This window comes from Glycine max, chromosome 5, assembly GCF_000004515.6.
Source record: "Glycine max cultivar Williams 82 chromosome 5, Glycine_max_v4.0, whole genome shotgun sequence".
NCBI classification, from domain to species: domain Eukaryota; kingdom Viridiplantae; phylum Streptophyta; class Magnoliopsida; order Fabales; family Fabaceae; genus Glycine; species Glycine max.
The window spans coordinates 4,654,010-4,675,057 of record NC_038241.2 but is presented as its reverse complement, the minus strand read 5'-3'; the positions used below and the strand labels follow the sequence as shown (position 1 = coordinate 4,675,057).

General features: G+C 30.9%; 1 protein-coding gene and 1 long non-coding RNA gene across 6 annotated transcripts; both read right to left on the bottom strand.

The window, feature by feature from the left end:
• Window positions 1-5,233: 5,233 nt before the first annotated feature.
• LOC100798356 (uncharacterized) lies at window positions 5,234-8,503 on the bottom strand. Its single transcript, XR_414198.4, has 4 exons — window positions 7,892-8,503; window positions 6,225-7,823; window positions 5,699-5,847; window positions 5,234-5,617 (listed from the first exon to the last, which is right to left on the bottom strand). It is a non-coding gene; the product is annotated as an uncharacterized lncRNA (long non-coding RNA).
• A 2,370-nt stretch (window positions 8,504-10,873) lies between these two features.
• LOC100805260 (agamous-like MADS-box protein AGL19-like) lies at window positions 10,874-18,350 on the bottom strand. Of its 5 annotated transcripts, none has more exons than XM_006579376.4 (8): window positions 17,929-18,350; window positions 17,595-17,853; window positions 14,252-14,333; window positions 13,151-13,212; window positions 12,954-13,053; window positions 11,875-11,916; window positions 11,735-11,776; window positions 10,874-11,249 (listed from the first exon to the last, which is right to left on the bottom strand). In XM_006579376.4, the coding sequence occupies exons 2-8, from the start codon at window positions 17,774-17,776 to the stop codon at window positions 11,085-11,087; spliced, it is 675 nt and encodes a 224-aa protein (XP_006579439.1). In that variant the 5' UTR covers window positions 17,777-17,853; window positions 17,929-18,350; the 3' UTR covers window positions 10,874-11,084. The 5 variants fall into 5 exon arrangements, with proteins under 5 accessions (XP_006579439.1, XP_040871164.1, XP_006579437.1 ...); XM_041015230.1 differs by having other exon boundaries at window positions 14,252-14,376; window positions 17,595-17,848; window positions 17,929-18,333; XM_006579374.4 differs by having other exon boundaries at window positions 14,252-14,342; window positions 17,929-18,324.
• Window positions 18,351-21,048: the final 2,698 nt, after the last annotated feature.

The following is a 21,048-nucleotide window of genomic DNA, read 5'->3' as shown; positions in this document are numbered from 1 at the left end:
GGAAGAGATAAAGCAAGCACTATTCAGAAATGCAGGTTATGGTGAGGCTTCTGTGCAAAATGTTCCCTAATTTCTGAGAAAGAAGAACATTTAGGGGCAAGTGGTAAGGAGAAAGAACAACTCACCAATGACGACGACGTTGGGGTGATACTCCGGCGAAAGGCGGCGACGGAGCTGAGGCTACGGTTCCACGGCGGCGGCGGGGGAGGTTCTTTGAACCTTTAAAAGGTTCACTTTGCAGCTGAAAGAAAGTGTTCAGCGGCGGCGGGGGAGGTTCTTCGAAAGGGCGCCTCACTTTGCTGACAGCTTAGAAGATTAGGGTAAGCAACAAGACAACTTAGAGTTTCGAAAGGTAAGCAACAGGACAGCAAGAGGTTCGAAGACTAGGGTGAAAGGGCAAAGAGGAGGAAGAGCGAAAGGGTTACAAGAGAGGGTTAGAGAGACTTCAGCGCGAAAGGGGAAAGAGGAGGAAGCGCGAAAGGATTTATTAACCCAAATATATTAAGACGGTTTTCATATTAAACCCGTCGTAAGTTTAATTGTAAAAGCACATTCTAAGGCGGTTTTAATAACCGTCTTAGATTTAATATCGTAAAATCCTATTATTATTCAGATAATTACAAAAAAGCCACCGCACATCTTTTTAAGGCGGTTCCCCAATAACCGTCGTAGAGTCTGTGTCATAAAATGTCATTTTTCTAGTAGTGTATGGCTGGCCCGAACAACCTTGCAACCTGATCCAACCAAAACCAATGTACGTAACGTAACAAAAACAAAAAGAACATCATTAACTATATATTTTTCATTCGGATCACAACCCACACCTGACACCTCCACTCTCTGCCCCTACAACATTAATTAATTTACTTCTAACTTATGAAGCACGACACTCCAGTCTCTTATCGTGTTTAGTGTCCGACACGCGTCCGTGTCAGTATTCGACAACGACACAACACCCGTACTACATTTTATATTTTGGACATTACAGGTGTCCACGTATTCGTGTCTATGTCGTGTCTAATGTCCGTGTTGGTGCTTCATAGCTTCTAACTTCTAAACATATGAAGAAGAAAAAATGACATACGTACAGGCATTACTGCTCGGTTAATTTTATTCCTGAGTGGTGTTCTTCTGTGTGTAAATGGATAGGCTTGGTGCCCCGAATGAGGCTTAAGCTTAGAAGGAAGGAAAGCAGTAGTTAGTGTAGCCATTTATCCTTCAAGAGTACTCTCTAGTTCAAAGATGAACTTGGTTTGAAGAACCCAATCAAGAGGCTTCACTTTATGTTGTTTTGTACTTGCCTCGACTGTTTCTTCTTACACACCATTGCATAGTGGAAAAATAGAGATTTTAAGAGAAGTAATGAGGGGAAAAAAATAAAGATAAAATATGATAATTATGTAAAACAATTTAAAGAGAAAGGTAGGAAGAAGAAAAAGTGAGACGAAAGAAAATTTGAATTGAATGTATATGTCCCAGCTGATAATTTAATTAATGTTATTCTTTAATAAAAATAATTGAATTTTATCTCATTAATTCGTGTTGACATTTGATAAAAAAAAAAAGTCTTAATTGTTCAAATTTTATGAAGTGTCAAACGACGTTTGAAGAAATAATACGAAAACAGTACGAAAAAGATAATAGAGAAGTCACATCCCCCAATATATATATATATATATATTACTAATTATGTATTCTATATTTGTTTATAATATGAAAGAAAAACTCAAATTATTCAATAACTACCATTTTAAGTTATATAGTTCGTTTTTATAATATTATTTTTTTTATTTCTTTGTCCGTTCATTTATTTATTACACATATTTTCGTGTGCCTCTCCGTGGTCTCGCGTAAAAAAAAAAAAATCTTTTCTTTCTCTCCCATCCATTTCCCTCTACCAAACATTATGTTGGTAATAAAACTTATTTTATTGTAGATGTCAAAGTGATATCAGTTGGTAATTAATAAACATCACATAGATAAAATATCAATATTTATAGACATTCCCGAATTTCAAACAATTAGGTGATACTTTTTTTTTATTTTTTTCTTTCTATCAAATTATATTATTTATCATTTATATTTCTTTCTTTTTCTTTCTCAAAAAGTATCATATAATACATGAGTGTGTATGTATATTTGTTCATAAAACATTTACATAACTGAATTTAACATATATTAAATACATCATCTATTCAAGCATCATAAATTGTAAACGTATAGCCAACTATGTACAAACCAAAACCTGCCAAAGTAGTGATGAAATCGTTGAGTCTTATCTCGACAATATATTCCCAAACCATATACGTACACAAACTAATCAAAGCCGCAAAACATTATCATCATGCACCGACCTTTACCCTCGGTAGTAAGAATTAGGAAGAATAAACTATGATATAATGGTCATTAATTTGTGATAAAGAGAAAAATAGATGGTACCATTACCCTACATTGGTCCACACTACTACTATCACTGCATACCGCTACATTCATAACCTTTCTTGTCACCATTGTTGTTGTCGTCCATTTTGTGCAATTGTGCTTACTTTCCAAGGAGCACGAGAAAGTCCAACACCATATTTTTTCACAAAAGGTGGGAAAACATTTGATATTGGCCTTCCTCACAATCCTTCTGAAGCGAGGTGTTTGAGTCACATTAGAGGGTAACAAACCCATCCACCAACAAGAATAGGGAAGGAGTGAAGAGGAACAACAATAACCAGAGGTAGATGCAAATCAGGCCTCCTTGAAGTCAATGTAGATAATGAGAAACATGGTAGTGACTAGTGATGGCAATATCAACTAATATGTCTCTCTAGGTACAGGAATGGACATAGTCATCATGTCCAACACGATCGAGACCTCTAGCCTTAGGCTAACTTTCACAGGATTTGACAACCAAAAAGTAGCATTGTCTAAATAAGACCTGAGAAAGTTCAATGACAACTCCTTGTGTTCGCAAGAACTTTGAACTTTTTCTAAAGTTAATCAAACATTTCAAGAGTGTTAAAAACACAATCCTATATAACAAAACCATACACATGATTAAGAATGAAAATAATCATAGTTACTCACAATGTCCCTATGCGTGTGAAGGTGATAAAAGGCTTTAGGTGATTAATTCAACAAATTTGGATTTTTTGTTGTGAAGTTAGAGGATAGGGGATCACAGGGAGTGGCTTGCATGTGATATGACACTTCGAAAAGGCTTTGCGGGGAGGAGTGGCGCAACCTTGGAATGGAAAGCGTGGTGGCGGTTAAGAAAAAGAAACGGTTGCATAAATGGAAAGAAAGAGAATAAGAACAAGAAGAATTATGAATTTATGGTATTGTGTTTTGAGTGGAAAAAATAACGTACGCCAGATCAAATTTTAACAATAAAGAATAGAAATGGTAATGTTTAGGAACCAATTTAAGTGAAGTTGAAGTGAGCAAAAACTTCAATTATGCAAAGTTTAATTTTAGGGTTCCATAGGAAAAATAACAACTCAATTATTTGGCTATGAATTGAATTGCCTCGTTTGATGCCAGACAATCATATTTTGTTCTACACAGTCGAAATCACTTCACAATTTTTTACACAAGGTTAATTATAATTATTAATCACTAATCATATTAATCTTTTTCAAATATTTGACTATTTGATCACACAAATAAGTAAATACTTTATTGTGTATTTCAAGCATATATAGTCTAAGTTTGCTTATAAAAATATAAGTTCCAGTTGAATTAATTGAAACTTACACATGCAGAAATTTTGATTAATTAATTTTCATATTTTAATTAATATTTTTACTTGTAAAGAATGTAAATCAAGCTGGTAAAATAAGAATTAGGAAAAACAGAAAACAAAAACATGCGTTACCCCATATTTCATCACGTAAGAAATGCTACTGTGGCCCAAAGAAGAGCCATACAAATATGAACCCTTGGTCCTCGTGTATGGCTCTCTAATTAATTTTCACATAATTTAATTCCTCAAACACTAAATGAACTCTCTAATTAATTTTCACATAATTTAATTCCTCAAACACTAAAATGAACATCAAAGTACCTGAAAATTCTCCACCGAGAAGTTTGGGCTTGTACAGACAATTGAAGATTTTACTTGGATATTTCTTCCTCATGGACTCAAACACGTACACACACACCAAGACACGGTTAAAGCCTAAAACATAACATACGGGAACAGGATTGTCCATAGGGATGACCGCACGAAATCCATGATTAATGGGAATCCAAAAAAAGTTAATGTGGGGACAAAAAAACATTTTTAATTCTTTTTTAAACTATATGTCTATTTTTTTTAATGAAATATAGGTTTACATTTCAAGTTTACATACAATTTTGAGATACTTATTTTGCTTAATATGTAACATAATTTGATCCTTCATTTGAAAATAAAGATATTTTATTCTCCTATTTTAAGTTTATGTTTCATTTTTTTATTTTGTTTTAATTGAAACATAAACATAACATATTCATTTAAGCTACTATTAAAAAATGACTTAATTAATTAAAATATAAAAGAAAATAAAAGAAATAAATATAAGAAAAATTGAGCATATGTTCAAAATTATGAATTTTTTAATAAAAGAAGATTAAATATCTCTATTTCAAAATAGGAGGATGGAAATTAAGGATTTTGTACAATAGGAGAATCAAATTATATTTAACCTATATTTTATACTACTATAAAAAAAGATTTTCTATATTTGTTTTTTAATATTTTTTATGATAATTTTAATCATTTTTTAATCTATTGTTGTGAAAAATATTTACTTTCCACAACAGTTTTTAAATTATCTTAAAAACTTGATTTCTACATTTGTTGACATAAAAATCATCTTAAAATATCTTTTTTTTATTTTAAAAATTTAAAATAAATAAAAATTTCCAGACAATTTTTTTAAAAATCATCTTAAAAAATAAACTTTCTAAAACGATTTTTTTAAAAATCATTTCTGAAAATCATATGAAATTATATACATTTTAAGACGATTTTTTTAAAACCGATATTTTTTTAATGTTTATTTATCACGTAATTAAAAGTTGTTAATTTTTATAATAATTATTTTAAAGAATGAAAATAGAATTTAATTAAAATATTCTACCAATAAATATGATTTTTTTAAATAATTATTATTTTAAAAAAATCATATTTAAAATCTAGGGACTAAAACCAATTTTGACAAATCTTAATGGATGTAAAACACATTGTACCCTATGCTCATTCACTAAATATTTCCTTCCCTTCTTTTTAATAATAGATTCTAAGAGGTAAAATCCAAACTTCAAATCAATCCAACTAAATACTTACAATCCTACATTCTAAGAGACAACCAATATAACAAGCCAGAAGAAAATACTAACAACGCTAAGAGGAGAACATAATTTCACCAGACAAACTAGACCCTACAGTTAATCCTTGTCGAGAGAAGCAAATCAGTTTTGGAAGTCAGATTGTAATTTAATGATGAAGGTAACTTGAAACTAAACAATTTCAAGAACCACCACCCACATCTGCTACTGGATGATCATCTTGTACTTGGCGAACAAACTGCCCTTTCACCCGAAGGCACTGATCTGCCAATCTCTTCCGGCTTTGATATCGCACCTGTGCAAGAAATTTGAATAATGAGCATTTGAAAGAATCTTCCAAATATGTATGTCTAAGCAACTAAGACAAGAAACTAACCAGATTCAAGATGGTGAGATTATAAAAATATGCCACAGGACTTTCCAAATTGACTAAAACCACTGATTGCATTAATCATAAATCAATGAACTTCGGCAACCTATGCTTCTGTATACACCACTCTGACAAGCATCAGGAGAGTCATGCTTCTGTATACACAACAATATATCTGGTGTCAATTGTTTTAGTCCATCTGATATCACTATTTAGTCAGCTTTTAACGCCATTAGTCCAACATGTAGAACAACATAAGCAAAAATAAGAAAGACACTAGAAAGAACATGTATAAAACAAATTATAGAAACCAAAGATAAACTTCATTTTGCTGAATACCACGCTTGGCTAAAATAAATACAACAAAACAAAGGACAATTTTTCCCTTTCAATTTATAGTTTAAAGTTTAAATCAAATGTTTCTTCATATGTAAAATAATATTAATATTAATTAACTATAATCATAATTTTATTATAATAGTCTAAAACTATATGAAAAAAAATTAATATATGTCAACTTAATATTATAGACCTGAGGGCGAGTCCTGGTGCAGCGGTAAAGTTGTGCCTTGGTGACCTGTTGGTCATGGGTTCGAATCCGGAAACAGCCTCTTTGCATATGCAAGGGTACGGCTGCGTACAACATCCCTCCCCCATACCTTCGCATAGCGAAGAGCCTCTGGGCAATGGGGTACGAAGTTTTTTTTTTGTCAACTTAATATTATAATTACAAGCCACGTTAGTACATACATAACCAATGTCATTCATGCGGATGCAATGTTCACATCAAGTCTCAATATAAAGGTAAACTTGGCTCCAACAACATAATATGTAATTTACTTAGACCAAGTCAGGTTTAAGGAGGAAGATAATTCACGTGAGCCACATGCTACAAATCAATCATGGATAATAACCGAACTATTTGCACATTTGATGTCCCAATGCAATTTTACTACAATATCATCGTATAGTCTCTTCAACATTATGCACATGAAAGTTTAAATAGAAAGCTGGAAATTAGGAAGGCCAATAAGGATTCAAAGCTCACCACCTCCCTGCATAAAAGAATCTGCAGCTCAGTTTCGGGAAGGAAGAAAATTCCCTTGCATATTAATTTCTTACAAAGGTGAATCCTGTCAAGAATATTTGATATTACTCAACAAGGTCTCCCTTCAATAATCATAGGTTGTAATTCATCCAACTACAAAATATGAGAAGTCAAAATCAACTAGAATGTATATTAACAATTCTCAGCTCCTTCACATGATCTTGTATGCATGGGTTTACAAAATATCAGACAAAATGTGTAATCCTGACTCACTTCCAAATCTTAATTAATTGTAGAGAGAGACTGTGCAATGATATATCCAGAATCTGCTTCATATAGTCAAGGTAGCATAAGTAGGACAACAACTAGACTAACTGGTGCAATTAAGACAACAATCAGTTTATCACATTCACATCAGTATCAGTTTTTCCTTGAAAACCTCATAAGAATGTGGATAATACCTTGATGAAGCTACTGCAGCAAACCACTCACACTACATCACATTGAGGTATAGTCATGAAGTTTAACACAAGCAAAATCTGAAACAGCTAAATAGGTCACTCAAAAACAACTTGGAAGGAATAGTCTACCAAAGAATCTATACAACCTAATTGTGGACGGGATTAGCCATAAGGCCATCCTATTGGTATACTAAACAAGACTATAGAAATAAAAGCAACTTCTAACCATTGGAAAAATTCTTAAGAAACAGAGCACAAAATCCATGTAGTCCTAAACACAAAATATTTAGTGTTGTATTTACCTATCAAAAGAAACATTCAATCGAGGTATTATCTTTTCAGTAATTCTTTTTAACAAATTTTGCAGGATTTATTATCTTTTCAAGAATTCTAATTTTATTTCCTGAACTTCACCGATTACTGTAGCAACTCTGCTCTATGTATGTTCAAATTCATAGTATGCTGGGAATTCTAAATACTATTCCTATCCTGGGTTAATCAATGAAGACTGAAGAGGTAACAATTGAAGCACTATCTAATTACAGAAAGCAAAATAAAATTAAAAGATAAATAGAATATTTCCATGTAGTTGGATTGAGCTTCCAGTATAACACCCCCAAATCTGCAAAATTCACCAGAAACGTCACAATGAAGTAAAATTAGAGAGGGAGAGAGATGAGATGAGCTCACCTGCTAATTGGTCCAATGAAACTGATTCGTTGGGATTGCGACGGTGAGGAAGCCTTGGATTTTCATTGCTATCGTCCATCAACCATGCCTCAACGAAACGGTCACGTTCGGAGTAGAAAGAGGAATTAGGGTTTTAATTAGAGAGTGTGAAAAGGAAGAGTCTCATTCTAATAGGTTTTAGGTTAGGGCGATAGAGTCTCTCGTATTCGAGCATCATGTGTTCGAGGTCGTCGTCGTTGGTGACGGAGATGAGAGCGTCGAGGTCTTCGCCGGCGAGCTTGGAGAGGAAGGCGGGGAACATAACAGAGCGGTCGACGGCGAGGATCGTGGTGTCGCCGACGACGTAGGAGAGCTGATTGTCGTGGGTGCGGGGCTGGATCTTGCAGGACAAATTCCTCTTTAAGGGAATCATACGGATTTCGTTTGAATCATATCCTCTTTATACGGATCATTTTACATCAATAAAATTACCCTATTTTAATTCTTTACATTCAATATGCCCAACAGGTAAAATCATCTTTAAAGTTCAATCTAAGATGATTTTCACCAAAATTGTTTTAAATTTGAGTGTTTTTAGAATGGTTTTATAAAGTTATCTTTAACGCGTTTACTTGTCTACGAACGGCAATTTTTTAAAAACAGTTGTGGTAGAAGTATCATTCTTCTGTGTTTTCTATCCTTTAAATTTGGATTATTTTTGCATTTTGTCTCCAAAATTTAATTTATATATTTTACAATAGGAGGGTCTAAAAATCATTTTTTTAAAATTAGGAGACTAAAAAAAATAAAACCTAAGAAACCAAAAGTGACAATAGACTAAATTTAAAGGACTGAAAATATTTTTAAACTTTATAATAGGCTTTTATATATATATATATATATATATATATATATATATATATATTAACAAGACAAAAATGAAAATTGATAATTAAGATTTATTTCAAGACAAATAGATGTATCAAAAACACGCAAAAGGAGAGAAAAATAGGTGAACTAGAAAAGAAAAACAAGGCGCAGCGACGAACAAAGGAACCATGAATGTGAAGCCAGCGAGACAATGGTGAATGAAAAATAACCAGTGACACCGGCGTACTCGAGAATGTGAAGGGATGGTGTCGTGCAAAAGGGATAAACCGCATACGTAAATAAAAGAGAAGAAGATAGAACGTTATATGGAAGAAGTTATCAAAATAGGCTAGTTTTAAACATAAATTTTTAAAATCTCTTTTTGGCTGATTTTTAGGAATTTTGATTAAAAAAATAGAGAAGTGTCTGTTGGGTGTCTAGAGAAGTGTTCACTGCATATTCAACTGTTTGAAGAAATATATGTGATGTGTCTAAGCGCTAAAAAGAAAAGAAAAATAGGCACTACAAAAACGTGTCTAACACAGTATTCACCTGTTGTCTAGGGAGTGTGATATCATAAATGTGTCTAACATGTGGACACGACATTCATCAGAAGCATCCGTGCAGATGCTTCCAAGTTGATAAGTGTCAAACATTTAGACAAGACATCAAAGAGTATTCATTTCAACAGCCATGACAATGTCTTTCTTGTTTTGATAGCCCTTAATTAGGTGAATATAAGACATTTCTTCTTCTTTTAACAACAATAAACAAGATTTCCACTTTTAGCTACAACATAAGCAAATGAAACAAGTCTGAAAGTAAGGGATGTTGTGAAGGTTCTAGTTTTGGAGTCTTTAAGCAAATTTGTGTTCAATCAAACATCAACCAAACACTTTTTATTTTTATTTTTTGCATTAATTTTTTGATTCCCGTCCGGAGTAGTTGCGAGTTTTTAATTTTTGATTTTCAAATGTAATTTTTTAAATAAAACGTGTTTGGTAAAAATGGAGTTGAATTAATTTTTAACTCAATTTCAAAACAGTTTTACATTTATATATAGAAACTAAGAAAAAAAATTGTGAATATGACTTTATTTTTAAAAATCATATTCTAACCACCATCACCCTTGTCACCCCCATTTCTCTCACCATTGTCACCACCGCCACTACTGCTCCACCACCACCATTCCACTACAACAACTACCACCACACCTCGTCATTGCCTCCTCTACCACCACCATTGTTGTCACCACCACTTTGGTGTCTTAATAGTTGTTGTCGTTGTCACTACCACTATTTCATCCCACCACCATTGTCGCTGCAACTACCACCATTTATCGCTACTACCACCATCATTCTATCATCTTCATCGTCGTTGTCACCGTTGTTGCCACTATTTCATCCCCCTATTACCCATAATTTTAAAAACAAAGTGGTGATTAACCCAATCAAGGCATTAGATCACTAGGCCAATGGTTGAATCAATGGGTCACTAATTGAACCACATGATTCGGTCTTTATTAAAAAATTAAAACTTTATACCTGACCTTAACTGACCTACATAATCCAGCGTGTTTTCTCCCTTGGGCATGATCCGACCTGGGTTAATAGGTCACCAGTTTAACTGCAAACCCAACAAGATCGTACAATTGCACCAGATTCAATGCATGGTCGATATGATAGACAACTTGACCTGAACAGACCACCGGGTTGTGGTCAAACTAGTTTGATTGGCCAAATTAGTTTGGATTTTAAAACACAGCATCACTATTCCACTGCTACTACTGTCACCATCATTGATGCAACTATTTCACCCCACCACCATGGTCATCACCACCGACATCATCACTATCACCACCACCATTATCATCATCATTGTCACTCTCACTACACTACCTCTGCGACTGTTATTATTTCATAATAAAACAAGATAAGATAAAATAGTTAACTGATTTTATTTATCTTCAATTTATAATATCTTTCTAAAAACTATAAACAAAGAATAAACAAAAACTCAAACCTGATTTTGATTTCTAAAAATTTTAAAATTAAAAACAAGAAATCACCCCGAAGGGAACCTTAATTGTTTCATTTCAACATGGCAGAGACTAGACACAACCTTGTAACCAAATAAAAAAAATTCCAAACTGATATATATAGTACTCTAACGAACAGTTTTGAAATAATGACTGTTGTACATAAATTATTTAAGTAGGCGTTCACAACCGCCGTTGTGATTTGGGGTACAACAAGAATTACATATCTTAATAAGACATGAATATAACAGTCTGCAAGGAAGCTAGCAGCGTTTGTATGGGCATTAGTAATTTTTAATCTTTAGATTACGCTATGTATGCATGAGCACTATATGTTGTAGGTTTCAACTTTAACGGCATTCTTCTCTCAGGTCTTCCTATGAATAACTCCGTCTCCACCTCTTCTCCCTCCTTTTTTGTGGCGAATTCGACATCCTGATCACTCAAACAACGTTGTCGTTCAATCCGGTACTACAACAATGAAATGATGTTGGGAATATTTAGCTTTGAACCAAGATGGAAGAGTATAAAAAAAAGTGACTTGATCTTTTTAATTAAATAGATTTTTAGCTTATGATAGGAGTTACTTAGAAATATTTTTTGCATTAATTTGATACTTCATGTGAAACTTTCAGAACATGTTGAGGATTAGAGTTTTGACGGGAACGAGATGACAATTTTTTTTTAAAATGAAGACAATTATATAACTTTTATAAGATAAATAAGACTAATACAATAAATTTATAGTAATTTATTATTTTATTTCTTTTATTTTTAAAAATAGTCAAATTATTAGAGAATATTATTATTTAAATTTCCCATTCCTTCTACAAAACTTTACTCGTCTAAAGAAAATAAAACTTCAGTCTGAAACTTAATGAATCGCACGCTTAAGTTGAAATAAAAGAGGTGCACAATCTGGTTTAGGAATGGAAAGAACGAAGAATGATAATAACCTGCTCACGTAAGCGTTTATTTACTTCGAGTAAGCACTTTTCCTGAAGTCAGCCAAAGGACATGGTAATTTTAATTAATGAAGCAATATAAAACAAATTAATTAAAGAAAATATGCGTTCAATCATAAATAAAACTTTACCTCTTCTTTTAGCTTCTCGATTCGCTTCCTGAACAATTGATTCTGAATCACAGGCAGTACCAAGTTCTTCAATGTTAGGAGTCTTGATTATTGATTTAGAGAGTTGCTATGTTAATTATAATTAGGAGTCTTACTTATCAAAGATCCTTATGTCATAATAATTAGTTGTTTTGTAGTGTTAGATGCTCTGCTCGTTACATAGAGGAATTGATTTAAGGGAAAATTAGTTCAGATCTGTCCAAGGCTATGGAACTCAAAAAAATCTTCATCTTATTGAGGAAAGTGAACATTCAATAGCCGGTTGGTTCAACAATACAATCAATAAGAGCTTTAGGATGTGGTAAATAGCATTCAATTTTGAAGATGCCTGGTTAGGCAGGTCTCCCCTGAGTTGAAAAGAATTGTATCCTAGACTTTTTTTGGTTAGAGAAATGTTAGTAATTCATGGTTTAATATACTTTTTTGAATATATTCTTCATTATTGATTAAATTTATTAAAAATTACAAAATTTGATAAGTTTTATTTTTTATTTAATATACCCTTTCTAATAAAATGTGAATTGAAAAGATGCTAGAGACTGAGTTGTTAGTACTCTTCTTTCTCCTATCTAGGAGTAAGAGGAATTGATGTTAGATCCTAAGCATGGTGATCAAGGTGAAATCCTACATTAAATATAAATGAAAAAATTGAATAGTGTATAAATAAATATTCATAAATCCAAACCTTGTGAGTCATGATTCATTTGTGAGAATCTCTTCGTGTTTACTACAACCGTTTTTTTGTTGTTAGAGGTATGGGCTATCTTCTCCCTTGATTAGGATGTGAATCTACATTGATGTCTATTATACTATGAATGATTAAATTGGTGTCTAAAATCTTAGGAGACTTTTTGCATATATATATTTGGAAGACTAATTTGATTATTTTATATGTAAACGTGCACACACGCATTTATGAATATCTTTCTTTAGTTTTCCCTTTAAAGCCAATTGATTTCAACCTTCATAAACAAAAAAAATCTTGTACCACTTGTCTTTGTCCAATAAAAACATTGGAAAATTGTGCGATTGAAGAGTACCTTTGTTGCCCTAATTTTGTCCAGGCTGCGTTCGAGCTGGTTCTCTAGCTGTTGTAACTCGTCAATACTGCATTTATCCAATTCATCTCCCAAAAGCTTTCTACATGATGAAAGAATCTCCAAAGTTGAGAATAGTCAATTATGTGTTTTTCTAATGCCAAATCAGAATGAAACTAGTGAAAGTTGGTTCCGAAAACCTTCTTGAATCTTCTAGATGCTCGATCTTCTTTGCCATGCTCATATCAACTTCCTTCAGATGCTGCATGTAAACAAAGAATGTACGACACAAATATGATTTCCCGCTCATTCACTCACCAATATAAGCTATCATACTATGTGTTTGATGAACCAAACGTGATTCTAGCGTTACTTTTTCTTCCCTTTCGCTGCGTTTTAAATATTCTTAGATGAAAATAAAAAGCTAGAGTATAAGATTTGTTAAACCCTTGCTGGATAATCATATTCATGCCACAATACAGAAGGATTGAGTCTAGATGAAAATCCAGAAGCATCATGAGAATAAACTGAAAGGGGAAAAAATGGAACAATTTAAGTCGATATTTGGTATTCAACCCATAAATGTTGTTTCTTACGTGTCCAAACTCCAAAGGGCTTTGGCTAAAAGATAACCTTATTAAAGAATTCTTCAACTTATTTGTGCTTGTTTTCTAACCCAGTCGTGTTTCACAGAAGGGCTTCAGACTAAGGTAGTCAGCTATAACTTGGGTCAAAATATCCAGGCATATATGTTGGTAAAGTACTGCTTATAACATAATTGATGTATATCTTGATTGTGTTTAAGGTGGAAATCAAAAGCACAGTCAATTTACTTTATAAGGAATATCAGCATGCAACTTCCATTTACGGTATATTTCATGACAGACACAACTAAAAACTGTAGGAGGCTGGTTACACAAACATCAAAAGCAGTCCCAAAATATATATATATATATATATATATATATATATATATATAGCAATGTTCAAAGTGCATTAGTTGCTGCATTTGACAGCAACCATATGCGTATCCATCTATCGAAGTTTAATTTAGATTTTTCGTGACACCATAAATTAACTTCTTGAAGATGCATTTGTTTCTAGAAAGGTCAAAAATAGAGAACATGCATGATGTTTGGATTGACAATGTTAGCATTCAACATTTCTTCCCTCGCCTATATTAAGTACTAGTATTTTGCTACTAAAAAATTATATAATTAATTCCAACGATACCATTGACATCTATTCTATTAAAAACATCAAATTATATATATATATATATATAGATAAGGAGAGCTAACCTGTGTATTTTCATGGATTCCTTTGTTGCTGACACCCAGGTCCTCGATCTTCCTTTGATAGCGTTCAACTGTTTTGTTTATACTGGAGCATCTCCAATAGACAACGAAAAGTTTCTTAGGCACCTCTGATTTGATACGATAGCATGACAGAATACTTGAAGGGTGAATAATCATTGAAGTGAACTAGTGAAGCACATTTCACAAGAAAATAGTATCCACATGTGAAATTATTTTGGTCCAAGGGAAAAAATTGTGACATTTAACATGTCGATATGAATAATGAAAATATTCAATATACAACTCTTTTTCTACACTTTCTTTTTGTTCTATTTTTAATCGTACAACTTATTACATCTATTTTTTTTTCTTCATCTATTCTTAATTAATTTTATTTTCGTCTTCTTTCTATTCCAAAAGAGTTTATCCTACCCTCCATTAAAGAAAAACTAATGAACACCATTTTTTTTATTTTTTTATTGTACTTAATTTCACATTTTAAAGTTTTGACTATTAATTGATATAGAATTATTTCAACATATTAAATGATCTTGGGTTCAAGCCTAGAGTATACCATTAACATAAATACTGGCGGAGAATTATCATCCATAGAAATACTATTAATTAAATTCAAACAAAATTATCTTCCTTAAAAAATACATTTAGACTAAATAAAATTTCATGAATTTGATTTCCCAATTTTTTCATGAATTTAATTCATTACTATATAAATTGTGCATTAACTTATAAACTAAAATTACACCATTAAAATAGTAGACCATCAAATTGTAAAGAAAACGGACAAAATTTACAACATGGTAATATTAGATAGATCAAAAAGAAAAACCAATGCCTTAGGTATCTATAACGACAGTCCACACCTCAAGGCTCAAACAAACATTTGACAGACATAAAAGGCAAAAACCCCAGTATATTGGCAGAAAGGTTTTCAATAAATATTAGTATAATTGGGGGGATCAAAAGCAAAACTATGCAATTAAACCACAAAATTTTGTTTAACACATGCCACTAACAAGGATAACTTTTACCAATACGTTATACTCGCGCCTGAGGAAAAGGAGAAACAATTCTTTTTTAAAAAAGAGAAACATATCTGAATATAGTAATTTCTGGTAAATCAAGGTTCAGCTCTTATTTTGATGTTTATCTAAATTTAAGATTCCAAGATCGTTGTATCATACTCAAACCTATCCTACGATTAAAAAACTAATTGTTCTGAGAGAAATACTATCTTCATTTTAAATTATTTATTATTCATAATATAGGTATCTTAAGAACTATTAATCCCATAAATTATATATTATACTAAAATAATATTTTTACTGAAATATCCTTATATAATAATGACTGAAAGTTAAAAAATAAACATTTTAGTGTGATATTTTTAAATAGGCTATTTTCAACAAGTAATGCTTTTATTATTTGAAGTAGCAGGTTTTTTGTTTTTTGACTGCTGATCACTCTGCTTTTGAGAGGCTCTATGACAAATGGTCAAGTGGCATATTTATAACGCACCCCCTCCCCCCGGTTTTTTCTTAAGGTGTGCATGGCAATAAAGTTGTATTGTAATGAAGCTGGATTCGTGGTGAGCTCCATAGTAGTTAACTAGTTAATTATATATAACACGTGAAGTATCTAAAGTAAATAGATAAATTAGGTTGTCTTGAAAATTAAGAGTGTGTTTGATGTAGATTGAAACACATCATAAGTAAAATAACCCAATATACAGTTCAGTGATAGTAAACTGCTATTCTGTTTATTGCTTAGTAATCTTTTATATCAGTTATTAATGTTTAGTAACCTATGCATTATACAAACAATTTTGATGATGAATATGGGATTATGCTAGCATATATATAAGTCTGATTGGGTTTTTTTTTTATTAAGGCTAATGAGATTTAGCCAATTAAATAGATTTCTTTTTCTTGAATCAGAGTATTCTCCGACCAATAGCTAGAAACTAATCTCTTAATGTGCTAATTAGACCCATTTAAGAAGCTAACATTTTTTTAAAAAAATATTATTTCATACACACAATTATCATATGTTGAAAGAATAAAATTATTTATCAATTATATCACACCATATTACTAATAAATATTTATTATAATACAAAATTTAGCCGCTTTAACAGGATATACTTGTGTTATTGGCATTTTTTATCAAATATAAACTAAATACTTTTATACCAGGTAGTACTTTATGTTTTAGAAAGAGGGGGTGAGTAATCATATATGAACTCTACTCATTCTTTCTTAATATCTCATTAACATTTATCATTTTATTTTATTTTTATTTCAAAAAAATCTTCTTATTAATTACATGTCCCATGTATTATACTCATACTTCTCTCTCCTTTACCTCATGATCTATTTGGTTGGAAGAAAATAATAATAATTTAAATTAAACAAATGAAAAAAAAATTAAAATTATGTTTCTAAAAGTCAGTTTTTTTCTTTATTTTCTTTCCACTTTCTATCTCATCAAACAAACAAAAATACTTTGTTATCTGAATTTTTTTCCTCTATTTCCTTTCTTTTGAGTCTATTTTTTTTTTCCTTTCGAGTTGCTGTCCAACCAAACATAGGATCAATCTTTGTGTTAAGTCAAATAGATAAGTGGTGAGGACAACTTAATTACTTCAATTAAGTTTATCTTCGAGGGGGAAATGTACCAAAATAACCTTTTGACAAAAAAAAAACTGACACGTGTGGCTAAGTTACCCTTAATCAAGGTTAATACCAGACTATCCCTTTCACTGCACCTTTCTTAATTAGAATTGAGGCCTTTGACAATCCGTTAAACTTATCTTCTTCCATCATTAACCCTTTTGTAAGTGTGATGATAGTTATATAACTCTTCCTTTTTAGACAGCTTACGCACCTCATACCGTATACAACCATCGATTATGTTATCTAACATCTAGTTTATTAATTTATTTTCCAGTTTCAAAATTCACATTCAATGTGCATAGAACAATGAATTTCTCTCTTATAGTATCTTCCTTAATTAAACCAGGAAGAATTAATAGGCTAGCCATTTAAAGGATCCATTAAAACTGCGATATTTATAGAATCGATAATAATTAATCTTAATTAAGAAGATCAAATATCGCCAACGACAAGAGGCTGAGCTCCATGGTACGAGCCTAGCAAAAACTATAGCTTGTAGCCATCATATTCGGCACTAGCTACTTTATTGCTAGATATGATTAATATGAGTACGATTTTGCCAGAAAAGGATTAATCGAACATTGAAATAGCACACACACTAATCAAGTAAGTACTTAAACAAGTAGAAAAACAAGTTAGTGAGTAACATATACCTTGAACTGGAGAACTCATAAAGCCTCCCTCTGGTAGAGAAGATGATGAGTGCGACTTCAGCATCACACAGCACCGAAAGCTCAAAGGCCTTCTTGAGCAACCCGTTCCTTCTCTTGGAGAACGTTACTTGCCTACTCGTCTCATTTTCTATGCGCTTCATCTGAGTTTTCCCCCTCACCATTTTTCTTCTTTGTCTTGGCAAAGAACAACGATGATGTATATATAGCTTCTCTGGATTCTTCTTCTTGAAGATCTGAACTGAAACAAACGGAAAACGAGATCTAGTTATCCAAGGATTAGAACACAGGTTCCAAAAATAGAAATCAAACAAACCTGACAAAAAAATTAATCTGAAAGAAGCAAACAATGGAATCTTTTGTGCCCTCAAGGAAGTGTTTGCAGGCTCAATCACAGAAACCCTAACACAATTTTCTCGAGAAAAAGGAAAACAGAAGAGAGAGAAAGAGAATGTGGGTGACTAATTGATGGATTGCTGGTTCCACCTATATGACCTAGCTTCCTCTTAGGTCTATTCCCTGTAGCTGTATTATTTATATATATTATGCACACTTAAGCTATGCTCAGCTACTTATTAATAATATTAATAATAATAATGGAGTATAGTATATATCCCAAGCAAAATATTCTTGCAAATACAGATAATAAAGGTGGTGAAACTTGAAAGGGTGGAGGACCTAGAAAAGAACCGAATCATAATTTTTCTTTTTTGGGTAACCCCGAGAAAAATGAAATTGGGCCTTTCCCAATCTGAGAAAACTGGGAATAAATGCTGCCAATGCACGTGAATCCACACTATTCGGCCACTTCTAAAAAAGAATGAAGCTTGTTTGCTCGTTGGAGGCACAAAACCCTCAGTGCTATCGTGTATTCTGAAGACACGTGGCGTAGACACCGACAACCCATGGCTCCGGTGACATTTACACGGACAGGCTCATTGCTGCCATGGTAAACAGCAAACAAACCTGTCGGTTGCCACTTAATTGCCAGTTACTTTCGGACAAACAGTCACAAAGGAATGCAAGTGCAATGGGAAAGAAAAGTACTTAGTTATATATTTTTATTAAGAATTTAATTTTTTTTAAATTACATTATCTCTTGAGACTTAATTTGAATTATCAGTAATATTTCATCTGTCCTATAATAATTATTGTGTAAAAAATTATTTTAAAATTATTATTATTTTATCTTTTTAATATAATATTAATTATTATTTTTCACTTATATCTCCTATAACATTACTAATATGAATAACAAAACTTTAAAATAAATTAATGATAATAAAATTTATTTTATAAAACTATTATTTTTTTAAATTTTATTTATTAATTTTTCTTGTTCTATATAAAATAATATAGGATAACAATTATAATAGAATGAAAAAATTACCTCTCATTATTTAGTGTAATATATAAGGTGGTATATTAGTGTAATATTTTTCAACATTAAAAAGAGTTAGTGTAATATATATATGGGAAGGTTAGTATAACATTTAAACATTTAGGGAATTAAATTAATTGAAAAAAAGTAATGGAGTATAATTTGATTTTTTTTATAAATATGATTTATTGTGAATATTAAAATTTCAATATACTAAGAAGTTATAAATGTGATTTATTTTAAAAAAATTGAGCTCACGATTTGATATCACATTTTTTAAATGTGATTTATTTTAATATATTTTAAGAAAATATTAACAAATATACTCTTATTTATATCACATTTTATTTTTTATTTCACACACACATATATCTTTTTTATTTTTTATACAAATAAATAAGTGAAAAAAGACTATCTTTGTTTCATTTATTTTATTTTCCTATTTCATAAAAAAACTATCTTTTTATTTTTTTTCTTTATTTTTCTTTTCTTTCATTTTTTATCTAAACCAAACATGCACTAAAGTAATCAAGAGTGAAAAATATCATCAATATGTTTTACGGTAATTTTGAATACATTTTTTTATATAATTTGAAATATTTTTAGTTTATTTTATTAATTTTTATCCTAAAAATAATTAATAAATATTTTTTATTTTTAAAAACAGATATTAACAGATAGTTTTATTAAAAATTGCAATAAAAATATACGGATAACATTCATTACTCTGATAGTGATTGTGTTTTTAATTTTTTTAACTAATGACTTTCCAAATTCCAATGCTTGTTAAATTCTAAATTTTAATTAAGGATAATAGTTATCATATATACACTTTGTCTTTTATCTCACCTCCTTTTTTTTCTTTCTATTTCTCTTTATCTATTATTTCCACCAATCTACCTCAAAATGAGTGGATGAATATCAATACTCTTTAATTTGGGTATCTATTTGGTAAATAAGGGAGAAATATAGTTTATAAAAATAAAAAAAGGATAAGTGAACATGGATAAAAATAAAGTGAAAATTAAAAGTATTTGTTTAATAAAATAAAGAGAGAGAAAAAAAGATGATTAAAAATAATATAATAGATCTTACTATTTTTAAAACTATTTTCACCTTATTAACTTCTCCTCTTCCCATCATTTGAAATTACTTTCATCCATCATATCATTTTTTATCCATTGCGTCGAATAAGATTTATTTAGAAGAAAAAATTATATTTGATTTTTTAAAAGATTTTTTGAATCAACAATAAAAGTAAAATTAATTTTTGATCCAATAAAATAAAATAAAACATTTGTATTTCTAATTCATATAAAGAATTAATGACAAAAATAAAAAATATATATATATTAAAAGGGTGGAGAGTATATAAATATCTTTTCACATGAAACATTTGGACTTTTCGTACTACTTAATTAGCAATTTGTGGCCAATAAGACATTTGCCAGCACATGAAGTGGGATCATCTACATGTGTCACGTGTCACCAGTACTCGTTCTGGAGCAGAATTAAGAATTTATTATTTTAAGATTGTATTTTTTTTGTTGTTGTTAACAGCCAGATTGTATTATTAGTTTGTGGGAACCACATTCAGTTCTTAAGTCATTTAAAAAGTGTAAAAATATATTAGGCTGTGTTTAAAGTGTAAAAATATATTAGGCTGTGTTTAAAGTGTAAAAATAGATCAGCCGTTTGACAACAGTTTATAATCTAATCTACAGACTAGGTTGGATCTTTTTAGAAATTAAATAAGATTAAATTTTTAATAAAGTTTTTTTTAGTTAAATATCAGATCTTAAGTCATTTAAAAAGTCTTTTAGGTTTATCAAATTGACCTATTAAAAAAATTATTCACTATTAACCTATTTAATGAATTTGACCCTGATTAATTATGAGTGAAGTGAAACTTTTTAAATAATGTAACAATACATAATTGAATATTGGTAGATTACTTTATATTGATAACATATCAAAACCAAATTATTCACTATCTAAACATGTTTTTACTGCATTCACTGTCTAAACATAGAATTTAACTTTAATTATTTCAAC